This window comes from Oryctolagus cuniculus, chromosome 17, assembly GCF_964237555.1.
Source record: "Oryctolagus cuniculus chromosome 17, mOryCun1.1, whole genome shotgun sequence".
NCBI classification, from domain to species: Eukaryota; Metazoa; Chordata; class Mammalia; order Lagomorpha; family Leporidae; genus Oryctolagus; species Oryctolagus cuniculus.
Genome location: NC_091448.1, coordinates 24,966,778 through 24,987,684, shown reverse-complemented (window position 1 = coordinate 24,987,684; position 20,907 = coordinate 24,966,778). Strand labels below are relative to the sequence as shown.

The window sequence follows — 20,907 nt, the reverse complement described above, 5'->3', positions numbered from 1 at the left end:
CCCCATATGGGCTCCGGTTCAAGTCCCGGCTGCTCCACTTCAGATCCAGCTCTCTGCTGTGGCCTGGGAAAGCAGTGGAAGATGGCCCAAGTCCTTGGGCCCCTGCACCCACGTGGGAGACCCAGAAGAAGCTCATGGCTCCTGACTTCGGATCGGTGCAACTCTAGCCGTTTTGGCCATCTGAGGAATGAACCAGCAGATGGAAGACTTCTCTCTGCCTCTGCCTCTCTGTTACTGCCTTTCAAATAAATAAATAAATCTTAAAAACAAAAACCAAATATGCACTTAACACTAACTCAGATATTGAGGTAATTATTTGAATGGTTTGGAACATGTCGCTTGAAGTAACCTGATGATGAGACCTTAATGTTCAGTGTCCTGTGGTCAGAAATCAAGTCAGAAAGACCCTCAGACAACTCCTGGGAGAGATCTGTTGAGGAAAAAAAAATCTGGATAATTTTTAACAAAAGGTTTAAAATTCGATTTACCAAGTCAATACCTTCTTTCCACGCTTCTAAAACTCCTGAAACTCCCAGGGGCAAATATATCTGTGACTCAAACAGGAGTCGGCGCTGTGGTATAGTGGATAAGGCTGCCGCCTGCAGCGTGGCATCCTGTATGGGTGCCGGTTCGAGTCCCTGCTGCTCCACTTCCAATCCAGCTCTCTGCTATGGCCTGGGAAAGTAGTAAAAGTAGTAGAAGATGGCCCAAGTCCTTGGGCCCCCCAACCTGGGTAGGAGACCCAGAAGAAACTCCTGGCTCCTGGCTTCAGATCCTTTCAGCTCAGCTATCGGGAGTGAACCAGCGGATGGAAGAACTCTCTCTCCCTTTCTGCTTCTGCCTCTGCCTCTCTGTAACTCTGCCTTTCAAATAAAATAAATCTAAAAAAAAAAAAAAAAACTCAAGCAGTACACAGAGTGACTTGAAAGCAGACTGATTCCCCTGACTTTGGAAGCAGTTAGCCAGTTCCTGGAACACAGTAGGTGCTCAGAAAATTGCTGGCAGGGGGCAGACATTGGCATAGTGAGTAAAGCAGCTGCCTACAGCAGCATGACTACAGCATCCAATGTGGGCGCCAGTGCGAGTCCCGGCTGCTCCACTTCTGATCCAGCTCCCTGCTAATGCACCTGGGAAAGCAGTGGAAGATGACCCAAGCACGTGGGTCCCTGCATCCACGTGAGAGACCCGCAAGAAGCTCCTGGCTTTTGCAGCCATCCGGGGAGTGATATATGTATGTATGTATGTATACATATATACATATATATCTATATATGCCTTTCAAATAACTAAATAAATAAATCTTTTAAAAAAAGGAAGGAAGGAAGAAAATGCTGGCGATGTTGTCTCCTGGTTCTGGTAGACCCTTGCCTCCGAACCACGGAGCCCGCAAACAGCTCGCTTCCCTTTGCGCCCAGGGTCTGGTCTGTGACCCAGGAAGGATGAATCTGCCCAAACCACTTTGTCTTCAAAGAATTCCTGGAAGTGGCGGAAAGCAGAGCCCCAGGAACATATGTCCCAGTCTGGTGCCATGGAAAGGGCCTGCTGCGTTTGCAACCCAGCCTGCAAGGGGAGCCCCCGCCTGGAGTTCCGGGCGCGCCAGGCGAGCCTGCGGTCCAGCGCCCGTGGGGCGCCTCTCTGGCGAGGGCCATGCAGGATCTGCAGCCCCTCCGATCCCATCGCTCCGACCTCACTTGCCTGCCTCGACCACGGCTCCAGCCCCACTGACCCTCTGGCCTCATCTCAGTCCTTGCTGTTCTCCCAATGCTCGGTCCTCGCTGCGCTCCTGGAGCGCACTAGGTCCCGGAAGACGCAAGGGAGGCTGGCTGCTTTATCTCAGCTTCGGCGGGGAGAGGAGACTGGAGTCCGAGGAGACGCACACCCCTCTTTCTGTCCCGGTAAAAGGGGGAACCTGCAAAAGCCTTATGCCAGGTGCCTGGAGGGGTCGTGTCTCGGCCCCTGCTCCGCCCCAGCCCAGTTCCCTTTCCGTGGCTTGTTTTGAGGCTTTCAGCGGAGGGTCTGGTGACCTGTCGAGCGGCGTGTACCCTGGACGGAGGCTCAGCCAGAGGAAACCGGGTCCGACTTCTGAGTCCTGCAGCGCTGCCATCGTAGTGGGATCCGGGACTTTCCCATCGCAGTCCGACCAGAAACTTTTCCTCATCTTCTAACCTTAAAGAGAGTCAGGGAGTAAACAAAAATGATTTTAAAAACGAATAAACAAAAATCCCCCCGTGTTTTCCAATAAAGCCAGAATTCCATAGGAAAAAAAATCAGAGTGAGCAATTGTCCTCATTCCACCTGTCCCTTCTCCCTTCCGCCTCCAGGAGACCACTGTTGGACAAGAAGTGGACTCTTTTTCTCTTTTCTTCGAAAACAAAATAACACCAAAACCAATTCGTGAGAAAGTCGGTGAACAAAAGCCAATGGGAAATGGAAGGGCTTGAACGGACGGTTCTCCGAGAAACGGCTTACAGACTGCACTTAACACCACTGAAACCTGAAAACGCACACGTCCCTTGCTGCCCTGGATTTCTAAGAACACGTCCCACGGACAGCCTTGCCTATGCAATAGTGTGACCCGGGTGCACCAACAGGAGAAAGGGGAGCAGACAACCTAAAGATCGCTCAGAAATCCCTGAATTCAGCAAAGTAATGCAAATCCATACAACCAAGTGGAGTCGCTAAAAAGAAGGAAGAGTACTAAAAATATAGATGGGGCAGACGAAGATGCAGTTTTTAAATGTGAAGTAAGACACAGAGTTTTGCAAGATCGGTGCCGATTGTGTAGCACACACCTCGAAGCAGCTCCTTCGGGTAGGGGTAGGGGCGATGGAGCCAGGAGGTGGAAGGAAACCCCACTTTCTTTTCAATGCGTGTCCTGTTGTAATTTCTAAACCTTTCGTTTTGCATGCATTACCTATCCTGCAAAGACAAACATCAGGAAGTTTCCTTAGTTGTGTTTATCTTTAATTGTATTGGTCATAAAGTTTATTATGAGCAATCTTGAAAATACAGAAAAATTTAAAATAATGACATTTCTATTTATTAAGATCCGGTTTGTACACTTTTCATAACTAAAATATAGTCTCTTTTTGGAGAGTAAGAACGAATACAAATCAGACCATCTGCTTGATAATTCGTTGTTTTTTTTTTTTTTTACGTAAAAATATTTTTGGAGGCGAATTTACAGATCTTAAATCGAGAACGGTGTCTAAGCAGTCCCTTGAGCTGAGAATCCAGGCAAAAAATATTCATCTGGGGGGAGAGGGGAAACACGAATTATTATTATTTTTTTAAACCCCAGACATGTCTACACAGCTGAGATCCCAAGCTACGGAGTAAAGAGGATAGATTTTTGCGCTTTTCACATCAAAAATTCGGCCTGACCCTAACAGTCTGGCGCCTGCGTTGCTTTGTCCGGGCTTCGATCTGCGCCGTCTGCGTCCCGGGCTTCTCACCCTGGAGCTGGCGGGGCTCACTGGGACACAGGGAGTTAAGGGACCGAATCTGGGGATGTCCTGGGATTGGGAGGGACCCAGGGTTCCTAGGAACGGAGACTGGCCAGGGGGGCATTCGCCATATCCCTGATCGGAAGAAATACTCCTTGAGGGCAATGCCTCCTGCATCCCTTTGCGCCCCCCAAACCCGCTCCAGGCTGAAGGCCCCGACGGCTGCGGGAGGAAGAAAACCAGGAGCCCTCCAATTACCCTCGGATCAGTCCCGGCCCTGCGGCCCGCGTAGGGCCGTGTCCGCGGGTCAGGCTGCCTCCCGCGTGTGGTTTAAGCTATAGCCGGCCCTTTGTACCGCGTATCCGCAGATCTGCGGAGAGAGCTGGTGGACCAGGGATTCTCAGGTTCCCTGCGCGGAGTAAAGGCGGGGAGGCGGCTGGGGGCGCCTGGGCTCTGCAGCCTTGGCTGGCAGCCTCCGGGTACGCGCTCTGAGCGCCCCCCCTCCAGCGACTCCAGCCCACGCAGGAGACGCGGGCGCCCAGCTCCCTCCCTGCAGCTTCGCCCAACTACCCGCCTCCCACCCCATCTTCCCAGGCTCCCTCGCCGAAAACAGCGAACCTGGGGTGCAGAAAGATACAGAGCGGCGCCAGCGCCCGGCCTGAAGATGGTCTCGGCGAGGCTGCGCGGCCAGCGGGATTCCTGGGGACCCTGGGGGCATGGGTTGTGTGAGGGGGTGCAGGCCGAGGAGGATGATCCCCAGGGGCACGGGGTAGGCATCTGCTCCAGGAGAGGGGTTGCGGGGACGGACGTGCGACCCCATCTTCCAGGAGCCCCCAGATGCAGCCCTGGGAAGGGACCTTGACTTGAGAAGCCGGGAGAGAACCTCCCAGAAGCTAAAAGGTCCACACAGGGCGGTGCCTTGTAAACTACCCGGATTTACCCCCAAACCTGCAATTTCTCCTCTTTCCTTCTTTTTCCCATTCACAGAGGGCAGCGCTCCACCTCCCCCACTCCCTGGGAATTCTGTCTCCCTCGTCAGTGCCACTGCAAAGAAACTGCAGAATGAAGCAAGATCAGGGTGAGCTGAGCAGGGCTCTGGGGGAGCTCCTCTCCCCTCCCCCACCCCTCCTGGACTCTAGTGGCTAAATTCCGGGAGAGTGAGCCGCTCTGGAATCTGAATATTCTTCCCCAGTGCACCAGCTTTCTTTGTTGCAAATGTGGCTGGGACTGGGAATAAGACTCTAATGAAAATGAAAATGAATTGCAAACAAAAGCGGTAGGCTTTTCAGGGCTTCCACCTTGTGGGGGACTGTCTGAGCCTGCTTCCGGGCTGACTATGACAATAGAGATAAGAGAAGAGCGGCTGGAAAGCTGAGGCTCCATCCAGGTCCCGTTTATAAGCAACAAATCAAAGCACTTTCCCTGCAAGGCTCAGTCAGCAGAGGTGAGAGATTGCCCAGAGACAGCTCAGGCACTGGGGTGGGGGTGGCGGGGGTCCCTCCTCGGAGATCTGGGCCAGCAGCCCAGACCAGCTCCCAGCTGGAGCTAAGAGCAAAGTGAAGATCCCAGCCAATCAACTGCTGTTTCCAAGAGGAAAAACCAAAGGGTGGCTCTGGCTGATTTCTCCGGGACCTTTGGCGTCGGGGAAGACCGACCTCGCGGTGCTGAGCCGGCCGATCTGCATCGGCGTCAAAACGAGTTCTGGACAATCCCAGGCCCCCCTGCCCTCCTTGTCTCGCTCACTTGGCCTTCCCCTCCACCCTTCGTGCCCTGGGATTCCAGACTGGGTCCCTTTCTCTAGGTGGTTTCTCAGGATTCACTATTGGGTTAGGGGAGAGAATGTAACCTGCCCTAGCTAATTGGCTCGGTTTGGGGCTGGCACAGACCCTGGGAGCGTGAGGGCGAGCAGCTGCACCGTCCATCAGGCTGCATGCTGGAGGGCGCTGTTTTGAACGCTGCGTCTGCAGTGCACTCCTCCCCCACCTGCGTCTGCAAATTCCCACACACTTTGAAACTGCCTTAAGTTTCTTTCCTCCTGCAGCGGAAAATTCAAGGGGGCCAGGGGGAGGAAGAGCGTTTTATTATGTTTCCGCTGGCCAGCTCCTCAGCTTGGATGGGGTAAGACAAAAATTCCAGGCTGAGATGGGAGCTGAGACACATCACTTGGAAGGAGGGGACCTCAGGAACCAGCTGGGACAGGGCTCTGGGGCTCTGGGGTCCCCAGGGAGCTGAGGGGAGTTAGGAATCCAGCCTTTCTTTAACTAAAATAATAATAATAATCAATAAAAATCTAGCTTCCAGATCAAAGAAGGAAATTAAAGGAGGCAAAAGGGAAAAGAAAACCAGGAAGAAGAAAGCAGAAAGTGGCGCAGGGTCCCTGGCAGTGCCTGCTCGCTCAGCTCTGGCCAGATAAAGACTGAGCAGTGCTGTGATGCAGTCCTCCCTCCTCCCTCCCTCCCTCCCTTGTTCCTCTCCCTCCATCCCCTCTTCTGGGGCAGAAACCCAGGTGCAGCTTTGGAGTCCCTACAACTTCTCTGGGCGAATCTAAGTCTCCCTCCGGTCCGTTCCCCTCTCCCTCTCCCATCCTCTCGCTTACCCATCCCCCCCCCCCCCCCCCGCAAGCTCTGGACACTGCCTTGCTCTGGGCAAGGAGCCTGGCACACAGGTGGCCCTGCCCAGAGTTGTCAGCCACCTCCTTCTATATTCCCAGGTTCTGTCTAAATGAACCCAGAAGCTTTTAAAACCTAGACTCCCTGATGCCCAGGGCTACAGGGCCCCTCGGTGCTAAGGGCTCTGTAGAGAATCTCACACCTATTCCGGGAAGAAGCCTATTTTGTAGATGTGGGGCCTGAGTCAAGGGCTTTTAAAGTTAGACAGAAAGGAGTATAAAGCCCAGACAAGAGCAATTCCACGCTGCACAGGAGAGCCCTGGGGGTGTGGGGCAAACCTGGGTCTTGGGTGACAAGACAGACTTTCAGAGGCCCCAAAACAGAAAGGGCTGGGGCCAAACTCTGCCTGAATGTCCGGTCTGCAGTGGGGGTGGCTGCTTGTGTCCTCTGCAGCTACTGCAAGATGAGTGATGAAAATAGATAGGAGCGCATCTCCATACGGGTTCTCTAAAAACTTGGTGGGAAAACGGAACTAAAGGGTTGGGTTACTTTGGTATAAGAATTTTTGAAATGTATGCATCCAAGACATCTTCAAAAAGTTACTGGGAAATTACAAAAAACCTTGCACAGATTTCAAAAATTTTCACATCAAAACCCTTAACTTTTAGTTCTATTTCTTCCATGAACTTTTTGAGGTACCCCCATATATATCACACCAGATTTTCTAAGAAACATTACCAACTCAGAAGTTGAGACAAGATCCAATCTTTTAGTACCCCAAGTTGCCTGAATAAGTGCTTCTGGAACTAGTCACATGTATGTATGATGTGTGTTTGTTTGTTTGTTTATTTAATTATTTATTTGAAAGGCAGAGTTACAGAGAGAGAGGCAGAAAGGGAAAGAAAGACCGAGAGATCTTCCATCCACTGGTTTACTCCTCAAATGGCCGCAGTGGCCAGGGTTGGGCCAGGTTGAAGCCAGGAGCCAGAAAATCCATCCAGATCTCCCAGGCAGGTGCAACAGCCAAAGCACTTGGGCGATCTTCTGCTCCAATCCCAGGTACATTAGCAAGGAGCCAGATTGGAAGTGGAGAAACTGGGATTAGAACCAGCACCCATATGGGATGCAGCTTCACCCACTATGCAGCAACGCTGGCCCCAACACATTTATATTTCACCCCAAGACCCTGGAAGGACAAATATTAAGTTCTAAGTGCATCTCCAGAGAGGACAGCAGGCAGCACTTTGCTCTTTCAGATCATGTGAGACTCTGTTTATGAGTGCAAATTCATTTCACCCATGAGTCATCTTGAATTATCCTATAATTAATTAAAATCATGTCCCCTGAGGGAGAATTTATTACATTTGTTGGCTTTTTTATGAGCTAGGTGTAGTTAGGAAACGTGAGAATTGTCAATGGTATCGGCGCTGCAGACTTCACCCATGGAGCCACCCAGTTCTGGGACAGCAAAGTAAGGAAGAGAGACTTGGGCTTGGGAGGGTAGAGCAGATTCATGGCAGCACGGTTGGAGCCCTTCTGTGACTGAGGTCACCAGTGTTTCCTGCAGTTCTTCTTGGAGAGAAGTTGGGGCTGGTGCGTCAAAGCCAGGAGCCCTCCAAAGAAGGAAGAGGTGTGGGCAGTGGGGAAGGAGGACTCGGGACTGGATCAACTGGGGCTCCGGGCTTCTCTTGCTTCCTATAAAAGGGGAGTGGGCATCGTGGTGCCCTTACTCATGTTAGGAGGTCACGGCTTCCCCAGCTGGCCACCATCAAGCCCAGGTTTCTTCCTAGCTGTGGGTGAGGGCAGCAGTGCTATGGCTTCTCCTTAGAGGGGAGGTCAAAATGAGATTGCAGATGGTTTTTTGAGGAGCAGGAATCTTCCTCTTCTCCTGGGATGCCCCCACTGGGAAGAAACAGGCTTTAGTCTTATAGACATTGTGCCCACGGCGTGTGGAAGAGTCTGCTGTCCTCTTGTTTATCCCTAAGTAGCCCTTGGAGGAAGTCTGGGAGATGGCACGGCCAGGCTGGCCACTCCACCCTGAAAACAGACCATGCCTGCTCTTGGGTTCCCTCCTGAAGCCTGGGGACCTCAGGGACACCCTCAAGGCAGGGATTGGTCAGTCCTGCCTTCGTAGCAGCCAACTGGCCTCCGGGTCTGGAGCTGTCTTTGATGCCTTCTGAAATCTACATAAACCAGCAACCTGACAGAGGTTGCTCCGAAGTGGGAGGGGGAGGAGGTCCCCCATTCCCTGAGCAACAGGAAAAAGCAAAGGAGCCAGGTAGGGACATGGTGGGGTGAGGGAGAAACTGCCTGGCCCACTCCACTTGCTTTGGTTAGGGAGTGGAGGGGATTGTGCAGCTGTCCCAAACACACCTGGCAGCTGCAGGACACACAGGGTGGAATTCTGCCGTAACCTTTTGTGAGGATGACCAAAACTTTTGAGAACGGAGTTGGCCCAGGTCTTTATAGAAATGAATGGCTTGAAAAAGGAGGAGAAAGTTGTTGTAGGGTTTCAGAAAGTGTCTTGTAGACATATCAGTCAAATGTGATGTGTGGACTTAAGATCTTGATTTGAACAAGTTGTAAAAGACATTTTTGGGGCAGTTAAGGTAATTCAAGCATGGATAGTAGTAAGAGATTATTCATTTTGTTGTATGTGATGACCATGTGGAGGTCAGGTTAAAACAAAGACAAGAGTTTTGAAAGCAAAACCATCTTTATCTGTTACAGAGTCAAACTGAAGTCTTTTGGGGGAGATAACATCTGGGGGTTGCTTTAAAACCACTCCAAGAAAAAAAAATTGCAAGGAGATTAGCCATGAGTTCATTGATCACTTCTGAAGCTGCATCGTGGATACATGTATTTTGCAGTATACAGACTTCTTCAAAAAGCAATGCATGTTGTGGAAGATGTGCCTGGATTTTCAAAATACTTGGCACCAAAGAATCTTGTCTTTTAATTCCAGTGCACTGACTTTTTGAACTACTTGCGGGCATGTGTGAAAATTTGCCATTAGACAGCAAATGCATCACATTGGGAGCCCGCTCCCACAAATCCACACGCACATCCCCTTTCTCCCTCCTGGCAAGGGGTGGGCCTTTGACAGCCACTGAGGATTCTGAGGAATCAAGTGCAGAATTCTCAGTGCTCATTAAAACCTCCTTTCCCCCCCATGGAGAGGACAGAACTGGAAGGTGTTTGGGCACCAGGTCGATCCAGCCAAGCTTCTTTGCTCTGGGGTGGGCCCAGGGCTAGCGGAAGAGTTGGGTCTCCCCGGACCCAACCACAGGTGCATATTTTCCAGGCTCAGCTCCGCTGAAGAGAAACAGGGTGTTCAGGGTCGGGTGGGTGTACAGGGAGAGCTCCGCCCCCACCTGTCCCCACTGCTGTTGTTGCGGAAGTCCCCGGGGGCACTGCTCTAAAGTCCGTGTTAGTTTTGGAGTCAGTGTTTTGATCCCCTCCGCCCGTCGCCCCCCCCCTTCTCTTTAACAATTTCCCAAGTATCTAAGGTCTATTTTTAGTATTCATTTGAGATACTCAATGAGATTTATTTCCGTTTTTCAAGTTGGTTGGGACTCTGAATAGGGGAAGAAGTGACAGGGCTGGAGCCGGGATTCGGGTTGGAGTGCAGGCTGTGTCATTGTATTTGCCTCTAGGAGTTGGACGGATGCATCTCCTAAGCTTCCGTTTCTTTATCTGCTAACTCAGAGTACCAGTCGCCCCCATCTCTACCCAGTTCTGTGGTACAAACGAGGAACTTACAGCGCCAGGCACGCAGCCATGAGGACAAGGACTTTTTGAAGAGACTTCCGCGGAGCGCAGCGGCCAAATCCCAGGTCAGGCAGGCGCGGCGGCTCGCGCGCCGGCCTCGGACGGACTAAGCGGGTTTTGGTCCAACTGTAACTTCCTCTTCGACGCTGGACCTCCACCTGCGGGTGGGATTCCACGGAAGGCAGGTGCACAGGCCGCCGTAGGGACAGTCTCCAATGGGTGGGAGAAAGGGCTGGTCGGAGGCTCCACGCTGTCCCGCTGGGCAGGCTGGGCGCTTAGAGACCTCAGACCGGGCGCTTAGAGACCTCAGACCGGGGCCGCTTTGTTGGCGGCGGAGGTAACCCTGGCAGGGGGCGGTGACTTCAATCACCAACAGGGTGTTTACGCATGGGGATGAAAGAAGAAAAGAAGTCTCTGGGAAGAAGGGGGAAAAAAATCCCTGGGTTGCCTCTAGGCTTGGTGGAGAGTTGGCAGGTTTCCTGGTGTCTGGCGGGCCTGACATCCAGGGACCTCGGACTACACAGGCCTTGGGATGTGCAGCTGGCCTGCCATCCATCTGTGCCTCCCCTGTCCCCAGTGCCGCTCCAGATAATTCCTGAGGCTAAGAGAACCTTGCCAGTGGGGAGCGGGGGGTGGAGACAAAGGAAGCAGACCTGGAGGTAGAACCCAGTTGTGGGGTGTGTGTGTGTGTGTGTGTGTGGAGATTTCAATCCCAGGACAGAGAGCGCCCCTGATCCCTACGTGCACCCCGCCATTCTCGTCCCCTACAGAGAGCTGGAAATCTGGCCTGCTTCTGTGCCACACAGGGGTTATTGAAGGGGTGCCTGCTTCCATGGGTTCTCCCCCCCCCACACACACACACTCCGAGCTTCTGGAACTCAGCCCCATTTCCAGGGAAAACTTCCAGGCTGGGGGTCTAGGAGTCCTGGCCTTGCCTCGTGGGACTGGGCTGTCCAAACCAGCAGTCCCTTAGCCTGGGAGGGGCTGCCCTTGGGATCAGCCTTTGGGGCCCTGAGATCTTGTGGCCCTGGAGCTGGGACTGAGAACACATTCTGCACTTGGGAGCTGCTTCTACCTGTGATAGGCAGACTAGGACGTGATGTCCTAATGAGCTGGACTATGTGGACTCCCCCGGGGCAGGCACAGAGGACACTCAGGGCATCACTGCCAACTCCAAATTGCATCCAGCTGCCCCAGCTGCCTGCTTTTTGTATTCCTCATTCCTCTTCCTGTTTCCGCGACAGCAGCTCTGAGCTGCCTGGAATCAAGAGCTGGCTCTTGCTTTCCTGAGGTCAATTCCCCCTGACTTGGGCAAGACAGCTCCCTGCCCTGGCACCTGTCACCCAGTCAGCCTGCCAGGCACACAGCTGTATGGAACTCCCCAAGCCCAGACACCAAGGAAGGACTTTAGAGCTTCCTGTTCTGTGAAGGAAGGGAGAAGGGGTGCTCCACCGCTCCCTGCTCTGAGCCAGCCCCAAAGAATGATCCCACAAGAGGAGCTTTTCTGTCCTGCGAAGCTTCTGGGTCCTTAGGCCCAAGCGATTGTTCCACAAAGTAGCCGCCAAGGCTGGAGCTTTCCTCCCAAGCCCCCCACCCCCTGTCATCCAAGCAAGGGAGGGAGAGCAAAGATCTCTGTGTTTCTGAGGACAGATCTTAGGTATGAGGGGCCAGTAGTGGCTAAAGTCCCTTCCATGATGGACAATGCTACAGACCCTGCAGGAACTGAATAGAAAAAAAAAGGGGTGTGTGTGTGTATGTGTGGTGTGCCTGTGTGCATATGTGTGTGTGTGTGTTTGGTGAGTGATTTTACCAAGTAATGTGAAGGGCATTTCACCTGTACTCTCCTAGCAAATCTCCCAAGAAGGTGCAGGGGAAGACCAACTTGTTTAAGCCCAAGTGATCTACAACCAAAGTGGCTGAAGCACCCAGAGCTCTGTTCCAGCCCCAAATCGTACTCTACGCAGGGGTCCCCTGTGAATGGCCACCACCAGCTCTGGACCAGTCGGGTCAGTGAAGACCAACTGTAAACCAGAGAACACATTCCTCCAGAACCTCGGGGACCTGAGCAAGATGGACTTTCCCCAGGTCGGAGTCCTCAGGGCAAGCAATAACCAGGAATGGCCCAGTGTTCATCTCGGGCTGTAGCTGAGACTCGGGGGGGGGGGGGCAGAGAGCAGGGAGGCTGGCCACGAGATGGTCAAGTTCTGGGCCTTTGGAAGGGCATTGGGACTTTCAGCAAGGGTGGGAATTGGAGCAAGAAACCAAATCTTTCCAGCTGTACTTGCCCCTAAGCCTCAAATCTTCATCTGTGGGTCAGGCTGAATGGGTGCATAGGTTTGGGACATGAGGGGCCCAGGCCTTGGTGCTGCCACTCTTCTCAATTTCAGGAGTGAAGCCAGTGTTTTATCTCCAGCAGATTCTCCACTAGCAGCCTTGAGACCTGCCATTGTTTTCCTACTAACCACCAACGAAGCCCCGGAGGGAGTCACAGATGGAGATGGCGGGAGAGTTGGAAGTGACTGCAATTGCTTCCTTGAATCTGCAGATTTAAGTGTGAGTGTGTGTGTGTGTGTGTGCGCGTGCGCATATCTTCCTCACTCCTGATTCCCCATCCAGGTTACCAGAGATGGGAACAAAGGAAGCCCAATCTCCCAGGACTCTGGAAGTTGCTGCAACCCCCTTAGTGATGCAGACCATGGTCCCCATTTCAGGATCCTGTTCCTCCCCTTCTGACCAGCTGTGGGCTGGGGAACTTCTCGGAGAGCTGCCGGGTGAGGCTGCAGGAGGTGATCTCCCGTGCCTGTTGGGTCTCACTTGGTGTAATTCTGCAAAGTTAGCTCTCCAGGGCGGATGGATCTGATGGATCAGCCCGAGAAACAGAATCTCCGCAGAGGCTGGGTTCCCGCAAGTCCCTAAACACTGAATCCCGCCCTAGATCCTTGTGGAAAAATCGGTGGCCTCCTTGTGGGCTCCTCCGTGGTTTTCAGCCCCTTTGATGCCCTTTCCCCATGCTCTTTTGCTCAACTGGAACCGATGGTGACTTGAAGGGCAGCTCATCCAGCCCCTCCTTCCTCTCACAGTGCAGAGAGGGGACAGGGCTTTGCCCAGTGCACCCACATTCTGTGCTGCAGCTGGCCAGGCCCAGAAATCCTAATGGTTTGGGTCAGATCTAGGCTGGGCCTCCTTGGATTAGGTGCCAGGGGTGGGCGGTGAGGGTCCCACTCCCCTCAGAGTTGGAGGAGGGGGCTGGACAGTCAGTGTTCCTGCTCAGCACTGCTTGTTCCTGGCTGGTTCTCTAAGGAACCAGAGGACCTGTGGCTCTCGGTCTCAGCCTTGGCCCCTTCTTCCTCTCCCTCCCTCCCTCCCTCCCTCCTTCCTCTGCAGACCCCACTCACGGTTCTCTGGGCTTGGCTAAGCGCTCCTCCAGGTTCTCGGCGCCATCAGGGGCGCAGCTACTGCTGGCTGTGTGGTTGGAGGGAGCCTCCGCCTCAGCAAACTGCCCTTTGACTTCTCCCCAGATCGGTTCCTTCCAAGGTTTCAAGGCCAGGATTAGCTCTAATTTCGTGGCCGGGTCCCCCAGCCCTGGCCTCTGAGGCACTCAGGTTTGTCCTGAGAGGGTCCTCATCCTGAGAATGCCCGAACTGTTGAACTGCCGAGAGACACTGGAGGTGCAGCCGCGTCTCTACCCTGTAGGCTCTTGTAGCTCCCAGAGTCCGTGGTCAAACTGCCCAAAGGATTTTCCCCTAGACCTGGAGAGGCCCCACCTGACTGCATTGGAACAGGGTCCAAGGCACCCGGCATCCTAGCAAGGCCCTGCCATGCCGACCCCTACCAATTGCAGGGTGGGAGCTGGGGCCGCGGGCCCTTCCCCGACTTAGAGAAAAACAATGGAAAATCGTTGACTTGCAAAGGAAAACTGAATGTGTATGTGTCTTTTTTTGGGGGGAGGGGGGCAGTGAGGACGGGAACAGAGTAAAATGGAGAGAAAACAGGAAAAAATGGATGAGAGAGAAAGAAAAGGAAGAGGGAGGAAAACAGAAAACGAAAGAGAAAAATGAGAGGAAGAAAAAGCCAACAGGAGAAGAGAATGTAACACACCGGGAGAAAGGAAACAAAGGAAAAATACAGGCACCGGTGGCAAAGCCAGGAGGTAAGCGACCAAGAGAATCAGAAAGAAGGGAAATCAAGAAAGAACGCGCAAAATCAAGAGCTCAGACTTGGAAGGCAAGACGGGCCGGGCGGGGAGCAAAACACAGAGATAAAGAAGAAAAGAAACACACCCGGTGACTAACCGCAAGAGAGGAAATACAGACAGGACGAGAGAAAAGAGTGGAAGACAAAAAGCATCCCCCACCCCGCAATTAGATCCTTTCATAAAACCGAGGGAAAGGTTTGGACTCAGCGCTCCGGCGCCACTGCCGGCCTGGCCCTTTCCCCAGAAGAGTCGTCGGCGCAGAGAAATCCTCCAGACTCCTCGCTCCCGGCCTCGGGGCCGCCAGCACCGCCACCCCTTGGGTCGTCCCAGTCCGGAGAACGAAGGCAGCGGACTCTCCCTTTACAAAAAATGAAACATCATTTAACGAATGCTTCCCCAACTCCCATTCCCGGCTGCAGTGGGTGGGCGCCTCTGGCCCCCTCCTCCTCCTTGGGGGTTCCGAGCCCGGGAGGGGCGGGGGCGGGAGCTGACACGGAGGTGCCAAGTCCCCGTGGCCGGAACCCCCGGGGGCGCGGCGGCCGCGCTCAAAGGCAGGGCTGTAAAGGTCACAGGCGGTCTACGGGGCCGCGCTGAATGGGCTCCCGGAGGTAAACAGACTCTTAACTTTCAACTTGGCCTTGACCTTCCTGGGTGTCTGGCGGGTATGTAAAGGAGCGAGCCACGGCTTTCAGCTCTTTGGCTGGCTCCCCAAAGGGGGCTGGGGAGGCTCCTCCAGCTCGGCCTGCCAGGGGGACACAAAGGGGTCTGAGGGGCTGGGGGTAGGGCAGGCAGGGCCAGCAGGACACCTGGGCTGGTGCAGGGATTTCAGCCCGGGACTCCAGTAGAGCCCTAGCGAGCTCTGAGCCTCAGTTTCTCTACGCGGGAACTTAGAGCTTACACAGCGTCCGGGGCGGCGGTCTTAAGGGCAGCTGTCCTTTTCAAACAAAAGCAGGTAGTTTCATTAGAAGTAGACACACATTCAGGAACACAAAGAGAACTCACATTGGGTTTATGAACTGCTTTTGTGTGTTATGTCATCGCTGTATTCCTGTGAGGTAGGGATCGTTACCCCCATTTTATAAATAAGGAGACTTAATTCTAACTCAACCCGATTGAGTTGTCTAACTCAACCGGATTGCATGTCCAGGGCACACACCCATTAATAAATACGAGATCCAGAACTCTTCCCTGCAACCCAGTAGATGACACAAAATTTGTACAGTAACCCAAATCAAACAAAAATCATAGTATTTCCCTGTATTGAAATGCAGCTGTGTACGTAGGGGTCTCCAGCTCCCCAGCTGGTGGGCTTCTCTGGGCTCCTTTAACTAGGTCATCTCTGCATTGCGCAGCATACACTTGGCTGCTTCGTCCCATTGACGTGGGTAAGAACACCATATATCCTAACAGCTCAGAACACTACACATTCCAAAAGTTCAGTTTCAGGCAGTGTTGCTAGGAATTTTTAAAGTTTTGGTTTTCATTAGCTTTCCTTTTGAAAATTCAGATATAACTGAGCTGCAAAAATCCCAAGTGTATAGCTTGATAGCTTTCGCAGGGGAACACACCCACGTCAGGAGCATCTAGACTGAGGCTGAAACTGTTCCCAGTACCCAGCGCAGGTCCACCCCCAGTCAGGAGCTTCCTCCCAGGGCAATTTCTGTTCTAGAAATTTCTATCTAGAGCCACACACTTTTGCTTGTTCTTCAACTGCAGAGCAATGGAATCCAGCAGAGGGTAGTCTTTTGTGTATGGTTTCTTCCGCCTCTGTATCTGTGTTGTATGTAGCAGTGGTTTGCTCTTGTTTATTGCTTGTTGTCCATTTTTTAATTCTAGTGTGACCTCTTTACCACCCTACAGCTGACGGACATTTGAGTTTTTTCTAGTTTGGAGCTATTAGGGATAAGCTCCTATGGACCTCTGTACCTGTTTTTTGGTAGACATTAATACACTCATTTCTGTGGGGTTTACACCCAGGTATGGATTGCTGGGTCATCAGGTATGGCTGTGATGATTAGTTTTTAATTTTTAATTCAGGAATCTATTCATGCAGTACAGGCAAGAATTAATTTACGTGCACAAGTTCTACCTGCACATCTACACATGTAACATATATGTTTGCCTAGTGGAAGCTAAAACTATCAACATGCCAGTTATATCCAGAAGTTTAAAACAACAAGTCCTAGTCCACAGGTAAAAATCCTGGCATATCTGCCTTTTATAATTAAGTAAGCAAGAGTTATGATGAAAACTGGCAAGCGTAGTTGTAGTTTTCAAATGCAGTAAAATAGTGAGGATTCTGAGCTGGCTGCCCTAAGTTATTAGTAATCTTCATGGAGCGTGCTCTGCATTCTCCACTCCAGCCCTGCAGTGTGGAGCCGCTCCAGCTTTGCGTGAGTCTTTTTCCACAAGGTGGGTCAAGTTCAAGTTCAGATGGGGGGGTGTGTGTGTCATAGCTGAATTCACATATAGCTCCTGGTGGGCTGTTCCATATCATTGCCAAGACCCTGGTGTTGAGCAGAAAGTTCCTGTCTTTTTTGGAAAAACTGGGGGTTCTAGAAAAAGCTCACAGAAGGATTTGATTTGGGAATAGTCAAGGAAACAGAAAACCACTAAAGACAGATTTGCGGAACAAACTTAGTCCTCTGAACCTTGCTGCACAAAAGGCCCCCGGGATGGGGCCTCTAACAGTTCTGCCAGCCGTGGGCCAGTGAGCCCTCTCTTCTCCCCCCTTTTTCCACTAAGGAAATTTACAGCTCAGAAGAGGCAGTAGGGGTCCCGGGCCTTCTGGTCATTCAGGAGGTGTGCCAGGGCCAGGGCCAGGGCCGGATGCCTGGGCCTCCAGACCCTAGAGGGAGAAGCACTGGGCAGAAAAGCCCAGCCTCCCCACCCTGCCAGGCTGCCGCGTGGCTTCCCCGGCCTTCATTAGATTCCAGAAAAGGAGGGAAAGGGGTTCTCTTTTCCTCCAGGCGGACCTTCCGGGGTTTATGGGATCCTATCCGATTCCCTCTTTCCACTTTCTTTCCCTCTCTGTGCTGCAGTTCCTGAATCTCCCCTCTCCGCCCCTCGGTGGTCATGCAGGTCCCTGTCTGTATCTCTTTCTCTGTCCCGTGCCCCCCAGGGCGCATCTAGAGGCTCGGTGTCCCCTTCAAGTCGGGCGCTGCTGGCCTGCTGGCCCCGGGCTCCAGAACAGCGGGGCCTCCAGAGCTTTGGGGGCAGTAGCTGCGGGCCCCTGGGTAAGGGGCGTCCCGGGCACTTCCCAGAGCAGCTCATTAAAGTGCACCTGGGAAGAAGGGGGCACTTGGCATAAACTGGCATGCTAGTACGCACGACCCAAAAAAAGGGGCTTCCAGAAATACCAGTCACTCCCAGTCCCCAGCTTCCTCTTCCTCTCCTGTGCGTCCAAGAGCGGCCTCCCAGCCCCACCCCCCTCCTCCGACTCCCCTTCCCCCCCAAGAGATGGACACTTTATTGGGAGAGCTTTTTATTCTCTCGTTAAACCTGCCAAAGCGCAGGAGACAGAGAGCCCGGGAGAGGGAGAGAGCCGAGGCGAAGGAGGTGGGGCCCGGCGCCTTGTCCCCTAGCTCTCCGCAATTTCGGCCCTGAGGATTTTATGAGCCTCTCTCCCCTCGGCCGCAGCCAATCAGCGCGCGTGCCCGGGCCCCAGCGTCGCCTGCGTCAGGACGGCCCGGCCGAGCGAAAGCAGACGCCTGGCGAGCTGGGATCTGTTTAAAACGCTTTGGATTCCCCGGGCCCGGGTGGGAAGAGCGAGCTGGACACCCCCTAGATCCCCCACCCCCAGCACCCCATGAGCCTACCCTCGGCCCCATGGAGTCCGGCAATTATGCCACCTTGGACGGAGCCAAGGATATCGAAGGCCTGCTGGGAGCCGGAGGGGGTCGGAATCTAGTTGCCCACTCCCCTCTGAGCAGCCACCCGGCGGCGCCAGCGCTGATGCCGGCTGTCAACTATGCGCCCCTGGATCTGCCAGGCCCTGCGGAGCCACCCAAACAGTGCCACCCGTGCCCCGGGGTGCCCCAGGGGGCGTCCCCAGCTCCTGTGCCTTACGGCTACTTTGGAGGCGGGTACTATTCCTGCCGAGTGTCCCGGAGCTCGCTGAAATCCTGCGCCCAGGCACCCAGCCTGGCTGCCTACCCCGCGGAGACCCCTGCGGCCGGAGAGGAGTACCCCAGCCGCCCCACCGAGTTTGCCTTCTATCCGGGGTACCCAGGACCCTACCAGCCTATGGCCAGCTACCTGGATGTGTCGGTGGTGCAGACCCTGGGCGCCCCTGGAGAGCCTCGCCACGACTCGCTGCTGCCCGTGGACAGTTACCAGCCCTGGGCCCTCGCCGGAGGCTGGAACAGCCAGATGTGCTGCCAGGGAGAACAGAACCCACCGGGTCCCTTCTGGAAGGCAGCATTTGCAGGTAAGCTGCGCTCCCCTGCGTCCCGCGGGCTCTGAGCCTGAGCCCAGCTGGCACCTGCCTGGAAGGAGGAGGAGGTGGAGGGGGACTTGGGGCTGGTGAGGAGCAGCTTGGTCCCCCTTCATTTGCCTAGTAGTGCTCTTAACAGAGGGTCGGGGCTGCTGGAGGGCCTGAGGGAGGCCCCAGGGGGTCGATGTGAGAGGTTGGTGCTGTCTGAAGCCCAGGGGCCTGCCTGTCCCCCTCACTGCCCTGAGGCCCCGGGGCTGGACTTTCAATATGTCAGAGAGCCTAGGATCTCTTGGGTGGGAACAGGAGAGCCACCCAGCACAACAGCCGATGGATTCCACACAAAGGCTGTTTTACTCTCAACTCAGTGAGTGCGGTGCTGGGACGGCAGGTACTGGATTTTCTGTAAATAATACAACCCCTTGGTTTTCCTTGGTTAAAATTTTCAATTTCCAAAGGAAAATGTGTGTTTCCTGCACCCATGACTTAGGTGTGTGTATTGGGGTGTGCCTCGGTGTGCGCACTGGTGTGAGTGTGTGTGTGTGTGTTGGGAGTAAGGCAGCAACACATTTCCTCCTGTATAGAATTTGCCTGCAGAATCTATCATGGTGGCAGTCTTTAACGGTGGGAGCGTGGATGAGTGTGATGGTGGGAGAAGGCCTGGTCGCGTGTGTGTGGTGCGTGTTTGCAGACCCCACTGTGTGAGAGCAGTGAGCATTGGGGGTGGCCTGCGGGAGCCCAAGGTGAACCTGAGCAGTGATCCAGCCAGAAACTGGAGCTCCCCCCCCCCCCGTACTCCCGGGGAGTGGGAGCGCAAACGTAGGCTCCTGGGGAGGGAGGGGGGGTGACCTGCAGTGTGTCTGCAGGACGGTTAAGCCTTGGGACTTGTGCTGGGCCTGGGTCTGTGCTTGGGTTTGTGCCAGGTGTGGGGGGGGGTCTCAGCGTTCCTCTTTCTCCTTCCCTTTCCTGCCGCCCAGACGCCAGCGCGCAGCACCCACCTGACGGCTGTGCTTTCCGCCGGGGCCGCAAGAAGCGCATTCCCTACAGCAAAGGGCAGCTGCGCGAGCTGGAGCGCGAGTACGCGGCTAACAAGTTCATCACCAAGGACAAGAGGCGCAAGATCTCGGCGGCCACCAGCCTCTCTGAGCGCCAGATCACCATCTGGTTTCAGAACCGGCGGGTCAAGGAGAAGAAGGTTCTGGCTAAGGTCAAGACCAGTGCTACCCCGTGAGGGTGGGGGGAGGGGAGGTGGGGGCTGTCCTGGGGAGACCCGGAGCCTACCAGGGCCAGGGTGGGGGCTGAGGACTCTGCTGAGGGCCCCCCGCCAGGCGACACCCTTCCCAAACCTCTGGTTCACGGACTTATCCTCGGGGGCACCTGTGACCCCCGAATGTGCCAGGAGTTGCAGCCCACTCCACCAGGGTTCCCCAAAACCTGACCCAGTCATAATCACTCACCCTAACAGTGGGGATAATCATAATAACCAGTACTAGTTGCCGTGATAATTAGTCTCATGTTTTCTATCTGGAGCTCTGTAGAGCACTTTAGAAGCCGCTTTCTATTAAGCTGATTATAAATAAACTTGGAAGGAGATCCCTCTGCAGGGCTGCTTCCTCTCAGACCCCCCCCCCCATCTGCACTCCCACCCCACCGACAGCAGCAAGACGGGGAGAGGAGGAGGCAGATTTGCCCACTTCCTATTTTTCTGGATGATGCCTGGGCAGGATGGACCACACTGCGGGGGGGGGGGGGGAGGTGGTGCCTCTGCCTCCCTCCCTGCCCACCCCCCAGGTTATGCCCTCTGGAAGTCCCCGTCCCTAATTCAGATTTTGCAGTGGTGTGGCAACGGAGGGACTGCCTGGTTCTACCCTGGAAGCAGCGGAGTTTGAGAAAGCACCTGGATATTTCAACATTGCTCTCCCTGCAGGCGCCAAGTCTCCCTCAGCGTTCTGGTGGTTCTGACCCAAGCAGGCCATAGTTTGTGGAGCCTGTGGGAACCTCATGACATAGATTATTTGTGGCTTTGCACACAGGGCTCTTCCCAAAGGAGAGAACAGTGTCCCACCCTATCCGCCATGCCTGCCAAACTCGCAGGGGGAGGGGGTGGCTTGGCCAGAGAGGACACCAGAAAATGGCCCTTTCACCACCCATTTTCCCTTCTGTGTCCTCCCACAAGACTCCAAGGTGCGTGTGGGCCCCAGGCCTGGGAGAAGCGCAGGCCCGTTTTGGGGGGGGGTGAAAACCTAGCTGTTGGCTGAAGCACGAAGAACGGGCTCAGAGCGGGGCATGGCCGCTGGCAGCTGGTGAGAAGGTGGCTGCCGACCTCGCCTCCCTTTTCTCTTTGTGACGGCTCAGTCCAGAGACCCTGCGTCCTGGGTGGGTGCGCGGCACAGTGGTGCCAACTCCCAGCTTCGTTATACGGGGTCCCAAAAGGCAGGATTCCGGGAACTTGGG

At 54.2% G+C, this 20,907-nt stretch overlaps 1 protein-coding gene and 1 long non-coding RNA gene across 2 annotated transcripts; one reads left to right on the top strand and one right to left on the bottom strand.

The window, feature by feature from the left end:
• Positions 1-8,620: 8,620 nt before the first annotated feature.
• Positions 8,621-13,477, bottom strand: LOC138845955 (uncharacterized). Its single transcript, XR_011383273.1, has 3 exons — positions 13,222-13,477; positions 9,818-9,984; positions 8,621-9,370 (listed from the first exon to the last, which is right to left on the bottom strand). It is a non-coding gene; the product is annotated as an uncharacterized lncRNA (long non-coding RNA).
• A 4,070-nt stretch (positions 13,478-17,547) lies between these two features.
• HOXB13 (homeobox B13) lies at positions 17,548-20,046 on the top strand. The gene is made up of 2 exons (XM_002719310.4): positions 17,548-18,450; positions 19,431-20,046. Exons 1-2 carry the CDS (start codon positions 17,850-17,852, stop codon positions 19,682-19,684), a joined length of 855 nt encoding a protein of 284 aa, XP_002719356.1. The 5' UTR covers positions 17,548-17,849; the 3' UTR covers positions 19,685-20,046.
• Positions 20,047-20,907: the final 861 nt, after the last annotated feature.